We start from the raw sequence: 17,509 nt of genomic DNA, 5'->3' as shown, positions 1-17,509 counted from the left end.
CTCTGTCTTTTTTCCTTGATACAGCCCACTCGGTGGCTGGCCTGGGCCTCCCCACCCAGCCCAGTTCCCTGGAAAGGCCTGGGTGAGCCCGTGGCTTGGCCTTTTGTGGTTAATGACCCACGTGTCTGTCTCAGGTCACCCACATCAGTCACTGGCCATGCGACCAAACTGACTTCAAATCCTGGAGCCTTGTCTCCCTGCTTGGTCTCAGGGATGGAAAAGATGTTCCCCTGAGGTGTAGGGAAGAGATGGGTCCAGAGGGCACTAAGTCCATATCCGTATGAACATGGAAAGGGGTCCAGTTTATTTTCCCCATCACCAACTGGTGGGAGGTGCAGTCCACATCCCAGGATGTTCAAGTCATCACACTTCCTGCTTTCGCGCCCCAACCCCACCTATCGTGGACACCCGCTCCTGGTGCTTTGGCCAGCTCTGACAAACAGGCCCAGTCTCCAAGGCCCAACTAGAACTTTCTGAGCCCACCGTCCGTCAGCACTCAGGGCCCCCGGCCCTTGGGCGGCAGCTGGACCAGGACCTGTTCTGGGTTTTCTGCGGTGTCTACCACACGTAGGTGTCCAAGCCCCAGGAAGGCCTCGGCCGCGATGCTCGTCATATGAAGCCTGTTGGCCCTGTGCGGAGAGGCGGGGATGTTAGGGCAGCGGCTGAAGAGCTAATGTCACCATCCGGACTCCCCTGCCCTCACCTCAGAAAGAGAGCACGAAGGTGGGGTGTGCCGAGGAAGGCCTCTGGGCCCACGTGGCTGATACGGTTAGCCTGCAGGTGCAGCTCCTCCAGGGCCTCAGGCAGGTCAGGGGGCACAAAGGACAGCTCATTGTGGCTCAGATCCAGCACCTGACAGGCACACAGATCGCGGTGGGCTCAGGGCCTGGGCCTCACACCCGAAGAACTCCCAGCCCTCTCCTCCCTGGTCCTCGCCTCTCCCATGCCCAGCGAGCTTCCTCCAGATCTTTGTTCCCTAAATAGTTGCTAGATTCCTTCACTCCATAGAGATCTGCTGAGCCCGATCTTTTTCTATCTTATCCTGAGAGGTACAGGTAGATGTGGTCTCCCCGTGCCTGATTCAGCAAGACACAAGGATGTGAAGATGCTGGTCCTCCTGCTCACACCCTGGTTTTTCTTTCCTTCCTTTCTCTTCCTCCACTCCCTCTCCTGCTTCCCCTTCCTTTCTTCTTTCAGTAGCCTCGGCTGGTTTCAAATCCAACTCCTACTTCAGCCTCCCCTGTGCTGTGGAGGGGGGTGCAGTCCCCACACCTGGCCATGCTCCTCACCTTCTCTCACACTTGTTTTCTGTGATTGCCTAGATGGCCTTTGGCTCTGACTAGGATGTTTGGGGTCAGAAAGGGATAGGGGCCTATCTTGTGCCCACTGGGTTGCCATAGCACAGCTGCTGGGTAGAATGGAGGAGTGCTCAGAAGTCGTCTCCCCCCAGGAGGTGGGGGCATACCAGCAACAACCCCAACAGGGTCTGTTTTAGCCGGCTCAGGCTGCCCACATGGGGCTGTGTGGCATGCCGGGGCACAGAGCTAGGGAGTAGCTGGGCCAGCGGTGGGATGGAGATAAGCACACAGTAGTTAATTGTAGTTAACCCCTGACCTGCAGTGCCTGCAGCTCGTGCCAGGTGCCAGGCCCGATGTCGCCCACGCGGAGCCGGTTGTGCGCCAGGCTCAGCTCCTGCAGTTTCTTCAGGCCGGCCAGCGGCTCCGGCTCCAGGGCCCGCAATTGGTTACGTTGCAGTCTCAAGGAGCGCAGACTGGCGGGCAGGCCCTCGGGCAGCCGGCTCAGCTGGTTGCCGGCCAGGTCCAAGCTGCGCAGGGCGCGCAGGCGGCGGAAGGCGCCGGGATGCACGCGCGCGCTGGTCAGGCGGTTGTAGGCCAGGTTGAGCTCGGCCAGGGCTCGCGCGGAAACCAGATCCCGCGCACCTAGCGCGGCCACGCGGTTGTGAGGCATCACCAGGGCCTTCAGGCGGCGCGGCAATGCTGGGGGCACGCGCTCCAGCCTGTTGCCGTAGAGGTGCAGCGTGTGCAGGGCCCGCAGAGGCCTCAGCGTCCCCGCGGGCAGCGCTGAGGCCCCCAGCTCATTGTGCTGCAGCAGCAGGTAGCGCAGGCCCTTCGCTCTGTGCAGCCTCACCGCCTCCACCTGCCGGATGCAGTTGCGACCCAGGTGCAGTATGGTCAGGGTTCCAGGGAGACCCTCAGGCACTGTGGCCAGCTGGTTGTGGGACAGGTCCAGGTACTCAAGGCTGCTCAGTTTGCTGGTGGGAGAGAGGGATGATGGCATGGTCACTTCAAGAAAGGGACCTCAGCCAGGCGTTGTTAGCTCACGCCTTTAATCCCAGCACTTAAGAGAGAGACAAGTGGATCTCTGTGAGCGGGAGGCCAGCCTGGGCTACAAAGTAAGTTCCAGAACAGTCAGAGCTGTAACACTGAGAATGAGAGACCCTGTCTCAAAAAAAAAAAAAAAAAAAAAAAAAAAAGTGTGGGGGGACCTATAGATCTTAGCAGAAAGGAAAGGAAATGGGTTCAGGACTCCTTAAAACTGGAGATTTTAAGTTGCGAGTGGGCGGAGCACAGGTGGGTGGGTGTGACACAGATGCATGTGGCAGCCCAGAATGGTTACGGTGTGTTTCCTGCACTCACGAGCGGAGCTGAGAGGATTGCAAGTTCCATGCCAGCCTGGACTACGTTTAGCCAAACTCTTTCAAAAAATCTGGGGCTGGACTGGAGAGATGGCTCAGCAGTTAAGAGCACGGACTATTCCTCCAGAGGACCAGGGCTCAGATCCTAGCACCACACAGTGGCTCTCAACTGTCTTAACTCCAGTCCCAGGAGATCCACCACTCTTACAGCTCTTCAAGCATTGCGCACACACCACACACGATGCACAGACGTCCATGCAGACAAAACACCCATGTGCATAAAAACAAATAAATGAAGCTGGGCATTGTGGCATACATCCCCAGTCCCAGCAATCAAGAGGCAGAGGAAGGCAGAGCTAAATGAGTTGGAGGCCAGTGTGGGCTATGTAACAAGTTCCAGGACAACCACGGCTACAAAGAGAGACCCTGTCCAATAAGTAACAAATAAATAAATAAAAGCTAAGGTGCAGCTCAGAGCGCCTGTCTACCTGTCTAGAATCCTGGGGGGCGGGGCCCGAGGTGGCTAGGTGGTGGACTTGTTTTGTCTCCTAGCATATGCAAGAACCTGGATTCCATCTTCCCAACACACACACATGCACACACACACACACACGCACGCACGCACGCGCACACACACTACAGCTATTGGTTAATAGAACCTCACGAGTGAGTAGCCGGAGACGAGGACACCTGCCAAGCATCACAGCATAGAGTAATACCTTTTATGCCCGGCAGGACAGCTGTGTGCACAGGTACTCACTAAATGAAGTCCTGGGTTAGGAGTCCTACAAAGGACGGGCTACTGTTAGCACAGAGCTGCTGTGCACCTACCTGAAGGTAGTTGCATCCAGACCACTGTCTGCCAACCGATTATGCTGCAGGTACAGCTCACGGAGCTGAGTCTGCCGGCTCAGCGCTCCTCTGGGCACCTTGGAGATGAGATTGTTCTGGAGGAAGGAGAGCGAATGAAATAGAGGCTCTGGCATGCGCAGCCACAGCAACCACAGAAGGCTCATGAGTAAAGTGTTCAGAGCTTGTCTTGCTTGTGCGAGGCGGTGGAGTTTTTGGTCTTTTTCCCTACGTGATTGTTCTAACATCTGGAATTCTGGGGAGCAGTTGAAAGGATGGAAAAGGAGCAGGTGGGGAAATCCCACAGGCTGCTGTTAAGAGACCTGGACCCAGGCATGTGTGTGTGGTCGGCAGGGTACCTGCAGGTGAAGGCGCTCCAGGGAGGCTGGCAGGCTGGGTGGTAGGTAGCTGAGCCGATTGCTGGAGAGACTTAGGGTGGTGATGGCCTCCGAACCGTGGAAGGTGTCAGGTGGTAAACCAGTGTTGCTCAGTCGGTTGTTGTGGAGGTACACAGACCTGAGGAGGGCGAGGCTGCCAGCCTGTGCATGTGCACACCACCCTCCCCAGTTGTTACCCCTCAACTCCAGCTCAGGCGGTCCACAGCTTCTGTTCGAGAGTGAGACTGGGTATGTGTGTATGTGTGCGTGCGTGCGTGCGTGCGTGCGTGCGTGCGTGCGTGCGCGTGTGTGTGTGTGTGTGTGTGTGTGTGTGTGTGTGTGTGTGTTGAAGTAGATGGTATCTGTCCTAGTCTAGAGTTCTTTTTTGTTTGGTTTGTTGTTGTTGTTGTTGTTGTTGTTTTTGAAGACAGGGTTTCTCTGCATAGCTCTAGCTGTCCTGGAACTTACTTTGAAAACCAGGCTGAAGTCAGGTGGTGGTGGTGGCACTCACCTTTAATCCCAGCACTCGGTTGGCAGAGGCAGATGGATCTCTGTGAGTTCGAGGCCAGCCTGGTCTACAGAATGAGATCCAGGAAAGGCACTAAAATTACACAGAGAAACCCTGTCTCGAAAAACCAAAAAAAGAAAACCAGGCTGGTCTTGAAGTCACAGAGATCCACCTGCCTCTGCCTCCCAAGTGCTGCAATTAAAGTGCGTGTGTCACTACCGCCCAGCTTAGTCTAGACTTTTGCTACAGTGTATGGGACCCTATCTCATCACTCAAGCTCCCCCTACTACAGGGCCATAACCCATAACTCCCTACACAAAGCTGAAGTCCCTCTGACCCCAAGTTTAGGCACCTACTCCACAAACTGAGCTGACTGCCCCAGACCCTCCCAAACTGATCTGAGTCCTCCCTGCCACCCCCCCTCCCAAGCACAAAGCCATGCCCCAGGGTCCCCAGAACAGAACCCAGCCTCCTGTGACTCCCCACCCCCAGTGCAGAGCCATGCCTCAGACCCTCCAAAACAGGGCTGCCCTCTGCTTCTTCCTATGCAAAGCCATGTGCATGCTTCCCAGGGCAGGCCTCTTTCTCCAGGCATCAAAGGATGGAGGCGGGGCCAGGGCTAAGGCTACCGGAGTTCAGGCTTCTCCCCAAAGGTGAGAGGAAAGATTTCCGCCACTTCGTTGGCAGCCAGATCGGCGACACGCAGGGAGCGTGGCAGGAACTGGGGTGCAACGGACAGCTGCAACAGCAACAGCATCTGGTCCAGGTGCCCGGTTTCCTGCCCCCCTCCCAGCTCCCACACCCAGGTCCTGCGTCCTGGGCGACCCCAGCCAGGATGCACCCTCTCAGGGCTACATACAGGCTCACCTTGTTGTGGGCCACGTAGAGGTGCTCTAGCTGGGTGAGGGACTCAAAGGCCTCATCAGGCAGGCCTGGGTGGGAGCGCGGTGGGCAACAGATGAGCTGAGCGAGGGGACCGGCATTTCTAGCAGGCCTACTCCCAAGGCTAGTGGCTAGCATAAGTTCCCAGGCGTGTGCCCACCCCCGCCCCCTACACATCCTGTCCTTACTCAAAGCCACAGCCACCACCCTCCCCCAACCCTTGAAATTCCACCGTGCTCAGCATTTGTGGAAACCCCCGAGAGAGCTGGCCACAACTGGCAAACAGCGGATGTGGAGAGAGGTTGTGCTGTGGACCTGGTTGTTCCAAGCTCGAGGTCCTCACCCTCCGAGGAGATGAGGTTGTTGTGCAGGTCCAGGGTGCGCAGGCCACTGAGGCGGGACAGCTCGTTGTAGGGGAGTTCTTGCAGCTGGTTGTTCTGCCGAGTGGAGTAAAGACATTCACACCAGTGCCTGTCCCTTGCTCCTCAGCGTGTCACCTAGAAGTGTGGCCCCAGGCAGAGGAGCACTTGCTTAGCACCCACGGGCCCTGGGTTCATCCCTAATGTCTCCAAACATTAGAGGAGGAGGAGGAGAAGAGAACACATCCCATTCCTTGACCCCAGACAACCCCAGACTTGCAAGGCAAATCACCCACAATCAACACCGTCACCCTGAGCTCCCAAGCCCCACAGGCTGCTAATTTTGAAACTGGTCTCTGACACTTCCCTGGCCATTTTTTTCCCCCACACAGGGCTTCACTGTGCAGTGAAGGATGAAGTCAAAGTTGTCTCCATCCTCCTGCTTCAGGATCCTGACCAACACCCTTTTGCCCCAAGTCTTCCCAAAGTACTCCCATGACCTCCAACATCACAGCGATTGCCCCAGAACTCAGTGTTTTGATCAAAACCACTTTACTCCTAAGATGCTGACCCCAAACTCAGCTCTCCCAACACACAGTGCTTCTACCGCTGGCCTTGGCCTGGCTTAGTAGGCCCAGAGCAAGGGCAGGTTCAGCTCCGCTGTGTGGACTCCCACATGGACCCCAGCCCTCACCTGCAAGGAAAGGTGCCTAGCAGCCCTGGTGACATTGTCCGGGAATAGCCTCAGGCCCAGGCCGGCACAGTCCACTGTGTCATCTTGTGGACAGGAACAGGGCCAAGGACAGGCCCTCCGCAGGGGCTGTGAGCTGTCACCCAAGTGTGGGAAAGCAGGGTCCTCCATGTGTGCTGCTGTCCACCTCAGCATCAGGAGCAGCAGCAGCTCTTGAGACCTCTGGGGTAAAGAAGGGTCAACAGGTCAGCCTGGTGAGGGGTTCCCCCTGCAGAGTAGGCTTGGCCACCTAGACAGTGGGCAGAGCCCGGTAGAGGTGGGCAGAGCCCGGTAGAGGTGGACAGACCCACCCCAGACCCTCCCTGCCCACCTTACCATAATCAGTCCCGTGGTGTCTCTTCTCAAGCTCCGGTCCAGCATTCACTTCCTCCAATGTCCCCTGTGACTACGCTACCCTCCATCTCTCGGCATAGGACACACCACACACACACACACACACACACACACACACACACAGAGCTGCAGAGCTATACCACAGGGTCTGGGAGGATGACCGTCCCCCTCCCTGAAGAGGGCAGGCAGAGGGCTGGATAGGGTGGCAAGGCTCATCTAGCCCGTCCTACAGATCCCTGCCTGCTCCAAACACCCCAGCTCTGTTTTCATAACCTCAGCCAGCCTAAACTGAGCCACAGCGACGAGGAATGTTTGAGGAAAGGCTAAGAGTCACCCTATCTGGTATTTGGGCTGACCACAGGCAGGAATAAGGGTGCCAGTGGATGGGGGAGGCATTAGAGAGTCCCCAAGGAGATGAAGCCAGCCAGGAAGACTCAAGGGAGGCTTGGCCTTTCCTTCTCATGTCTGGCTGGCAGCCGCAGCCCACTCCCCAGACAGTCATGGCTCTTGGAAGGAAGTTAACGTAAAGGAAGCCGAGGCTAATGGCTAGCCAGGCGAGCTCGGGGCTGCTCAGCCTGTTTGAACCTGGGCTCTGGGCCTCAGCCTCCCCTTTTGGGTTTTGTTTTGGTTTGGTTTGATTTTCTGAGACAGGGTTTCTCTGTGTAGCTTTGGAGACTGTCCTTGTTAGGCCCAGATTGCAGGGACCCCCAAAAGACCACCATGGAGACTGAATCTCGTATGTAAAAGCAAAGAGTATCTATTATCTTCAAGCTCTGAGCAGAGAGCCCAGAGCTCAGGCAGTGGGGTTTTTTTTTTGTTTTGTTTTGGTTTGGTTTTTCGAGACAGGGTTTCTCTGTGTAGCTTTGCGCCTTTCCTGGATCTCGCTCTGTAGACCAGGCTGGACTCCAACTCACAAAGATCTGCCTGCCTCTGCCTCCTGAGTGCTGGGATTAAAGGCGTGTGCCACCACCGCCCAGTGGCAGTGGGGTTTTTATCATAGCAGAGTGGGTGAGTGGATTTCCATGGTTCAGAACCCTGATTGGATGACATTTGTCTAGAGTTATAGGGAATGTTTGGAATGTCAGGTATTTCCCCTTAGACCCAGGCCCCACTAGGTAGGGTCTGCCAGAAGCTGTGTCTGGGCCTCTAAGCCTATCATGGCAGCTGTGTGGTCAAGCTGTTTGGGGGCCCCCCACATCCTAAAATTCACTCTGTAGACCAGGTTGGTCTCGAACTCACAGAGATCCGCCTGCCTCTGCCTCCCCAGTGCTGGGATTTAAGGCGTGCGCCACCACTGGCCAGCTTCCCTTTTTGAAGCTGGTTAAGGTTGTCTCACCTTCCAGAAACATTGTAGAGTTCAATAAGCAGATGGGCTAGTGGGCAGCCTGTGGCACAGGACTATAATTACAGAACTTAGGGGCACTAAGGCAAGAAGAGTCTAGATGAGGCCAGTGCCTGCTGCATAAGACTCTGTCTCAAAAGCAATGTGTCCAAAGTGCATGAAAAAAGACCCCTCTAGGGTGCACCATGTAGCAGGGGTTGACTGAAGAAAGAAGGTACTCTAAGATGAAATTTTGGTTTTGGTGTTGGTTTTTTTGTTTTTGTTTTGTTTTTTTTTATGTTTGTTTTGTTTTTTGTTTGTTTGTTTGTTTTTTGTTTTTGTTTTTCAAGATAGGGTTTCTCTGTGTAGCTTTGGAGCCTGTCCTAGAACTAACTCTGCAGACCAAGCTGGTCTGGAACTCACAGAGATCCGCCTGGCTCTGCCTCCCAAGTGCTGGGATTAAAGGTGTGCGCCGCCGCCGCCGCCGCCGCCGCCGCCGCCGCCGCCGCCACCACCTGGCCTCTAAAATGAAATTTTAAGGCTTATGTGGCTGAAGAAGGTCCAGCCTCTCTGATGAACTAAACCCCGAATAGCCATACAAAGATGTATTTATTGATCGTTACACAAAGTATTTTCTCATACCAAGGTCCCTATTCTAATTTAGTAAAGGAGACCATCACGTGCCCCCATGACTCTAGTCCTTTATTATGTGTTGTTTGCAATACACAATAACACAAGAGTCTCAGGTGTGCCTGAGGTGTCTTGTGACCAAAGTCATGGGATGGCAGCAATACCCCCTCAGTAAAACAATTCTACATATTCGGAAAACAATCACTGTTTTCCCAAGGATTCTTCAAGGTCAACGTACTTCTAGAAAACAGCTGTCCATTCTAACGTCTACTCTGGATACAGTGACTCTGCTGAATTCCTATGACAGACCCCTTTCTCAAAGGGCTGCCAAAGAAAATAACGGGGGCTAGAGAGGTGATTCAGAGTCCTGGTTGCTCTTCCAGAGGACTGACCTCAGTTCCCGACTCATGTAACTCCAGCTCCAGGGCATCCGAGCGTGTAGGAAAGATAGCCAAGCTTGAGCTTGAGCCAGTCGGGGAGCAGGCCAGCGAGCAGCCTTCCTCTGCACATGATGCTGCCCCAGCCCCTGCCCCAATGGCCCTCAGCAGCCGATTAGAAACTGTGTCAGATGGAAGGAACCGTTTTCTACTGTAACTTGTGTTGGTCAGTGACTGAAAAGAAGGCAGAACTCCCAGTTCTAAAGGTGTTGTGGCATATTTGTACACTGTGTGAAGATGAAGATGTATTGCTAAAGAGCTGAATGGCCAATAGCTAGACAGGAGAGGATAGGTGGGATTTTGGGGGAGAGAGAGAGAAAGAAAAGGAGAAATCTAGGCTCACAGATTTCACCAGCAGACTTGGAGCAAGTCAGATGTGCTTTACTAAGAAGAGGTAACAGAAGCAGCGCGGTGGTGGTGGTGGTGATGGTGGTGGCGCACGCCTTTAATCCCAGCACTTGGGAGGCAGAGGCAGGCGGATCTCTGTGAGTTTGAGTCCAGCCTGGTCTACAAAGCGAGTTCTAGGACAGCCAGAGCTACACAAAGAAACCCTGACTCAAAAAAAAAAAAAAAAAAATTGAAGAGGTAACTGAGCCACCTGGTAGAACGTAGATGAAAACATGGGTTAATTGAAAACATGGGTTAATTAAGTTATAAGAGCTAGTTGAAGAAAAGCCTAAGCTAAGACCAAGCTTCCATAATTAATAATAATAAGTTTCTGGATCATCACTGGGGAGCTGTTGGTCCCACAGAAAAAGTCCAACAAGAAAGTTTGCTATGTAAAGGAGACTCCTTAAGACTCAGAAGTTGGAAGCTGGATAGTGGTGGCACACACTTTTAATCCCAGCACTTGGGAGACAGAGCCAGGGGGATCTCTGTGAGTTCAAGCTCAGCCTGGTCTACAGAGTGAGATCCAGGACCAAAACTACACAGAGAAACCCTGTCTCAAAAAACCAAAAAAAAAAAAAAAAAAGACTCAGAAGTTGGAGGGACTTCTGAATCCTAAGGTGGTTAAGAGCACTGGCTGCTCTCCCAGAGGACCTGGGTTCATTTCCTAGCACACACATGGCAGCTCACACCTGTCTGTAACTCCATTTCTAGGGCTTCTGACACCCTCACACAGACATATATTCAGTCAAAACACCAATGTACATAAAATAACAATAAATTATGAAAAAAAGTGTGGTGGGACACAACTTTAATGCTAGCACTCAGGAGTTGGAGGCAGTGAATCTTTGAGTTCAAGGCCAACCTGGTCTATATAGCAAGTTCCAAGCCAGCCATAGTGAGACTCCATCTTTAAAAAATACAATAAGTAGCAGGGTGGCAGTGGTGCATGCCTTTAATCCCAGTACTCAGGAGGCAGAGGTAGGTGGATCTCTGTGAGTTCGAGGCCAGTCTGGTCTACAGAGCAAGTTCCAGAACAGGCAACAAAGTTATATGGAGAAACCCTGTCTCGAAAAACCTAATAATAATAATAATAATAATAATAATAATAATAATAATAAAGCCTTTTAAAGGCAGTGGTGGCACATGCCTTTAATCTCAGCACTTGGGAAGCAGAGGCAGGCAGATCTCTGAGTTCAAGGCTAGCCTGGTCTATGGAGCAAGTTCCAGGACCTGTCTTCAAAAAACAAAAAGCAAAACACCTCTTAAAAGATGATGACGAGGGACTGTAGAGATGGCTCAATGGTTAAGAGCATTAATTGTTCTTCCAGAGGACCTGGGTTCAATTCCCAGCACCCAAGTGGCAGCTCACAATTGTCTGTAACTCCAGTCCTAGTGGTACTAAAACATCAATGTACATAAAATAAATAAGTTATTTTAAAAAAATGATCTATGATCAGAGGCTCATTAAGACTCAGTCAGTAAACAACTCACAAGTCTCAGGAAGTCCCTAAACCTAGCAAATGGACAAGCCCCTCCTTCCCCAAGATTATATAAGCAGTAAGGACTGATGAGGAGACTCTGAACATTCAAGATAACTGAAAAAAAAATGATTTGATGGCACACTACCTACAAATTGTGCAGAGAAAACACTCATACACATTAAAATACAATAATCTAAAAAGAGAAGGGCTAAAGGCATGGCTGGATGGAGTACTTGCCTAGCATGCACTGGGCCCTGGGTTCCATCTCCAGCCCTAAATAAGCCAAGTCTGAGAGTATACACCTAGAATCCCAGCATTCCACCCTCAGCTATATATGGAGTTCTAGGTCAGCCTGCGTATGCTGGCTGGTTTTATGACACAAGCTAGAGTCATTTGGGAAGAGGGACTCTCAACTACTAAAAACAACTTCATCAGATTGTCCTATAGGGTTGGGCAGTTCCAATCCTGGGGAGGTGGCTGTGGGTTACAAAAGAAAACAGCCAACAAACCATGAGGATCAGGTTTGGGGCAGCACTCCTCCATGGATCATCTATCAGTTCCTGCCTCCAGGTTCCTGCCTCCAGTTCCTGCACTGACTGCCCTCAGTGATAGAGTGTGACCTGAGGGTTGTAAGATAAAATAGTTTCCTCCCCAAGTTGCTTTTGATCGTGGTGTTTTATCACAGCAATAGAAACCTTAACCAAGGCATTGGGCTACACTAGACCCTTTCTTAAAACAAACAAACAAACAAACAAACAAACAAACCAGAAAAGGTAAAACAAGCTAGTGGTATGCAAGCTGACTGGAGGAATTATAATGTGTAATTCCATGTGCTTCTCTCTTGTGCCCGGGGCCTGTTTTCCATGTCTGGTTAGTGATTCAGAGGACAGAAAGTGTGGTCTACCATACTGCACCCTGCTGTAATTTCCAACTAAATCCACACGTCATTGGGTTGTGCTGACAACTGTCTTCTGGAGTGTGTCTTGTGATCAAAAATATGGGGAACCTTCTGTGATAACACCTGTGAGTTTAGCACAAGGAGAAGGAGGCAGGGGGATCATGAGTTTAAGACTAGCCTGAGCTACATGAGACCCTCACTAAAACAAACAAACAAACAAACAAAAAAACCACACCAGGTTGGCAAGATGGTCCACGGGGTAAAGGCACTTACTGTCAGGCCTGATAATTTGAGTTTAATCCGTGGGGCCCCACATGGTGAAGGAGACAGCCAACTCCTGCAAGTTGACCTTAGGCCTCCACATGAACATCATGGTACATACACACTGTAGTAGTATGAATGTAATTGACCCCCATAGGCTCATAAGGAAGTGGCACTATTAGGAGATGTGGCTTTGTTGGAGTGGGTGTGGCTTTGTTGAAGGAAGTGTGTCACTATGGAGGTGGGCTTTGAGGTCTCATATATGCTCAAGCCATGCCCAATATCTTAGTTCACTTCCTGTTGCCTGCACAAGATGGAGAACTCTCAGCCACTTCTCCAGCACCATGTCTGCCTGCACCCACCATGTCCCACCATGATCATAGTAGACTGAACCTCTCAACTGTAGAGCACCCAATGAAATGGTTTCCTTCATAAGAGTTGCCGTGGTCATGGAGTCTCTTCACAGCAATAGAAACCCTAACGAAGACAAACACCTGCACTTATATATTTCTCTGTGTAGTCCTGGCTGTCCTGAAACTCACTCTGTAGACCAGGGTGGCCTTGAGCTCACATAGATCCACCTGCCTCTGCCTCCCAAGTGCTGGGATTAAAAGCGTGCACCACCACCACCTAGCTTATTTGATTTTTTGAAACAGGGTTTCTCTGTGTAGTCCTGGCTGTCCTGAAACTCTCTTTGTAGACCAGGCTGGCCTCAAACTCAGAGATCGGCCTGACTCTGCTTTCTGAGTGCTGGGATTAAAGGCGTGCGCCACCACTGCCTGGCTATTTTTTATTTTATTTTATTTATTTATTTATTTATTTATTTATTTATTTATTTATTTATTTATTTATTTATTGGTTTTTTCGAGACAGGGTTTCTCTGTGTAGCTTTGCGCCTTTCCTGGGACTCACTTGGTAGCCCAGGCTGGCCTCGAACTCACAAAGATCCGCCTGGCTCTGCCTCCCGAGTGCTGGGATTAAAGGCGTGCGCCACCACTGCCTGGCTTATTTTATTTTATTTTTTTAGACAGGGTCTCATTAAGAATATCTGGCTGGCCTGGAACTTGCTATGTAGACCAAGCTGTCCTCAAACTCATCAATATCCTGCCTCTCTCTGCCTCCCAAGTGCTGGGATTAAAGGCATGTGCCACATGACTTTTTAACACCTGAATTCTGAGGCTCAAACTCAGTTTTTCAGGTTTGTGCAGCAGTTTACTGACTCAGCCATCTCCCTAGCCCTGTGATGCTTAGTATCGCTTTCCAACCTGATTGGATCTGAGATCAACTAAGAGACAGGCTCCTGGGCGTGTCTGTGAAGGCATTTCCAGGAAGGGCTGAGGGGACCCACACAGTGCGAGGAGAATACCCCACAGGTTGTCCTCTAAGCTCCACACGGGTGCCACACACGTGCAAGGACGTGGACACACAAATAAACAATAAACATTTTATAAAGAAGATGGTCTCACCAGTGTCCCAGCTGCAGTGGACACTGTGTTGGTCAGTTGTTACGTGCTATTTGACAGTGTAGCCCTGTAAGTGAGGCTGCCGCCCCTAATTCAGACCCAAACACTTTATCTATGTTAAGTATCCTCGAAGACTCCTTGTCCAGGGATGGGCTGCCCTCTCCCCGAACTCTGCACCTGCAAGGAAAGAACAGCAGAACAGCCCAAGTGAAAACAGCATGTCCCTGAGATAGCTGGAGGGTGAACCGTTTCCAACCGCATTGACTACTGTTCATACTGTCCACCCCATAATATAAAAGTATCTGAGGGAGACAAAGAGCTGCAAGCTCAGCCATGGAGAAAAAGCTCAGTGGGAAACCCGTCTGGAGCTGAATAAGGTCAAAAACAGACTTTTTCCCCCGAGATAGGGCATTAGATTTACTTAAAGCACTGCTTGTACTGTTCATTTCCAAGCATGGAACCTGCCACCTGGGACAGAATGACCTGGAGAAATAGCTGACACCGCGCATCCTTGCCCTCAACCACCTGACTCCAAAGCTTACACCTTAGTAACTTACACAAAAGCTTATAACGCATACCTGGAAAAATAGAAGGCTGACTGCCACGTAGGAGTCTGTAAAAGCTCTCTTGATTGCTCGCCCCAATTTGTGGTTTAAGAGTGTAAAATGAGGGCTGGAGAGATGGCTCAGCCGTTAAAGGCTAGGCTCACAACCAAAAATATAAGAGTATAAAATGAGAATGAAAACTGGACCTGGGACCAAGGCCTTTCAGGAGCTGTCCTGGCTTTGGCCCACCAGTGACATCTCTTCTCTTCCATTCTCATTGGTACTGGGATGCTTATTCCAGAAAGATTCCCACAACACATCCATCCACCCATCCATCACCCATCCATCACCCATTCATCCACCCATCCACCCACCCATCCATCATCATCACCATTCATTCATCCACCCATTCACCCATCCATCCATATACTCATACACCCATCTATCCATCCATCCATCCATCCACCCACCCACCCATCCATCCATTCATCTATGCATCTACCCACCTACCCATCTACCTACCTACATCTGTGTATCTATTATCAGACTAACATCACTTGCTATTTATTATTTCACTGTGACTTGTTATATACTTAGTAAACTCACTCATACAAACGCCATAGTCAGATGCCCTTGGATGCCAGAACTGCCTGCTAAGTCAACCTCTGGGTTGTTTTTCTCTTATTACATATATTACTATTTGCAATATAGTGTGTGTGCATCTGTGTGCCATTGTGGGCTTGTGTAGCTTGGAGGGAATCTTGTAGGAGTTGAGTCTTTCCTTCTATCATGTGGGTTCCAGAGGCCAAATATAAGGTTATCATGCTTGGTGGCAAGCACCTTTACCCACTGGGACACATCAAAGGCCCTAAAGGTAGTTTTCTTTTCTTTAGACAGGGTCTCTATATGTAGTCCTGGCTGTCCTGGAACTCACTGTGTAGACCAGGCTGACCTTGAACTCACAGAGATCCATCTGTCTCTGCCTCCAGAGTGCTGGGATTAAAAATGTTCACCACCATGCCCAACAGTCCTCAAGCTTTTATTTGGAAACCAGTTTACTTTTATCTAAAATTTGCAAAGATGTTGAAGGGCATTCTTATGCTGAATGTAGTAGGTCTCACCTGTAATCATAACACTCATAAGGCTGAGACAGAGGATGACTGTGAGTTTGGGTCTCAAGAAAGAGATGGAGGGGGATAGAGAACTCTTTTCTGAGGTGTGTGTAGTATATGCATGTATGCACATGTGGAGGATGCTGTTCGTGTGTGAAGACTAGTCCAAAGCCAAGGACCCAGACACCAAAGTGAGACAGACCATTTAGCATCTCAGGGTGTTTGTGGAGAGGCTGCCTCACGTGGAGGTTCTGGCAGCAGCAAGATCAGTTGGAAGCTGGATGTAGCATAACACATTTGCAGTCCAGATATATTGAAAGTGGAGTCTGGAGGATCAGAAGTTCAAGGCCAGCCTGGGCCTCACAGTGAGTTAGAGTTCAGCCTCAGATACATAAGACTCTGTCTCAAAAAAACAAAAACCAAGTAGTTCATGATGGCCAATGCCTGTAATTCCAGCACTTGGAAGCGGAAGGAGAAGGATCCAATATTCACCATCAGAAGCCCAAAACCAAACAACAACAGACCTGGAGAGACGAGCTGGAGCAGGCCGGGATGGGGGTGTCTCTGTGACCTTCACAGGCAGCAGAGTGAGGTGCTCTGGGAGCCAAGAAGACAGTTCATCACACCACTCAGTAGCCAGTGTTGGCTTACACTTCGGGAGTCTGACCCCGAGTGGTTTATTTCAGTCCTATTTAAGCACAGCACCATCTAGTGAAAACTTCTCTTGTGATGATGAACTCAATCCCTCCTGCACAACAAAGCATACCTAAATCTCTTTGAGTAAGCAAGCTAAATACAGATCAGATGTGACGACATCCAATTTCTTTGTAAAACGCGACACCTTCCACAAAGACAGGTTCTATCAATTGACTGAGAAAACTAAGTTTACAAGAAGGGTCTGGAGGAGGGTCCAGTGCCCAAAAGTCTGGCCACACAGATTGTGCGAAGGTCATCAGGCCAAAAAGTGTGTCTGTTCCAGCCTTGAAGGAACAACCCTGTGTGCTTAACCTTCCAGGTTCTTCTAGTGCATGTCTGTGAGCACAAAGACCTCCGTGTGTCCTACAGACCCCTATCAGAGGGGTGTATAAATATGACTTCTTCCTGGATGGAATGCACATGGTTATTTTAAGCTAAAATGAAAGACCTAGGCTCATCCCTGATCCTGACCCACACACCTCTAATGGCTGTCTAACGTGGTTTGCTAGGGAGCTGTGCAGGAAAGACCCAAGCATAGTTCTCCAACAGTTATACTGGTGATAACTCAAGCTGGCCACCATTGTATATCATGCTAAGTCTGCATAGCACTCAGCATTACCACTTCTAGAGAGTTGTTGGTAACCATGGACCACATTCACTGAGCCACAGACTGTGTTTAAATTTTACCAGTTTTCCCTCTGATGTCCTTTCTCTGGTTTGGGATCCCACCCAGAAAAGTCTCATTTGTTGGGTGACAATCTGCATAGTTTTATATCCTTGACACCCTGGTGTGGTGGTATTGTATTCCCCAAAATATTGTGCACCCTAATAAACTTATCTGAGGTCAGAGACAGAACAGCCACAATATTAAACATGAGGATAGGCAGTGGTAGCACACTCCTTTAATCCTAGCATTCCAGAGGCAGAAATCCATGTGTTCAAGGATACAGCCAAGCATGGTGACTCACGCCTTTAATCCCAGAAAGTGAGCCTTTAATCCCAGGGAGTGGATGGTAGAAAGCAGAAAGGTATATAAGGTGTGAGGACCAGAAACTAGAAGCATTTGGCCTGGTTAAGCATTTGGCTGGTTAAGCATTTGGCTGGTTAAGCATTCAGGCTTTCGAGCAGCACAGTTCAGCTGAGAGCCATTCGGATATGAAGACACAGAGGCCTCCAGTCTGAGGAAACAAGACCAGCTGAGAGGTTGGCCAGGTGAGGTTATCTGTGGCTTGTTCTGTCTCTCTGATCTTCTAGTGTTCACCCCAGTAACTGGCCCTGGGTTTGATTTTATTAATAAGACTCTCTAAGATTCTTGCTACACCCTGGAAGTTCAATGTGCAGGTTTTTTTTTTAATTAGATTAATGTGTTTGTTTTATACGTGTGTGTATGCGCAGGAGTACCCTATGATGGGGCACACACAGAGACCAGAAGACAACTGTTCATTTGCTCTACCATATGTCTTCTAGAGATTGAACGCAGGTCATCATGGTTGGCAGCAGGTGCCTTTACCCACTGAGCCCACCCCGCTTCTGAAGTGGGGTGTGGAGATACTGCACCAT

The 17,509-nt window shown here is 50.5% G+C and overlaps 1 protein-coding gene across 2 annotated transcripts; it reads right to left on the bottom strand.

Annotated features, from left to right (window-relative positions):
- Positions 1-275: 275 nt before the first annotated feature.
- Podnl1 (podocan like 1) lies at positions 276-6,958 on the bottom strand. 2 transcript variants are annotated; one of them, XM_028858643.2, is made up of 10 exons: positions 6,698-6,956; positions 6,326-6,544; positions 5,616-5,709; positions 5,258-5,322; positions 5,020-5,129; positions 3,865-4,021; positions 3,488-3,603; positions 1,615-2,272; positions 704-852; positions 276-629 (listed from the first exon to the last, which is right to left on the bottom strand). In XM_028858643.2, exons 1-10 carry the CDS (start codon positions 6,740-6,742, stop codon positions 497-499), a joined length of 1,746 nt encoding a protein of 581 aa, XP_028714476.1. In that variant the 5' UTR covers positions 6,743-6,956; the 3' UTR covers positions 276-496. The 2 variants fall into 2 exon arrangements, with proteins under 2 accessions (XP_028714476.1, XP_037061931.1); XM_037206036.1 differs by lacking the exon at positions 704-852 and having other exon boundaries at positions 6,698-6,958.
- Positions 6,959-17,509: the final 10,551 nt, after the last annotated feature.

This window comes from Peromyscus leucopus, chromosome 5 (assembly GCF_004664715.2).
Source record: "Peromyscus leucopus breed LL Stock chromosome 5, UCI_PerLeu_2.1, whole genome shotgun sequence".
Classification (NCBI taxonomy): Eukaryota; Metazoa; Chordata; class Mammalia; order Rodentia; family Cricetidae; genus Peromyscus; species Peromyscus leucopus.
Note: the sequence above shows the minus strand (reverse complement) of the source record. Positions and strands in the feature narration are given on the sequence as shown.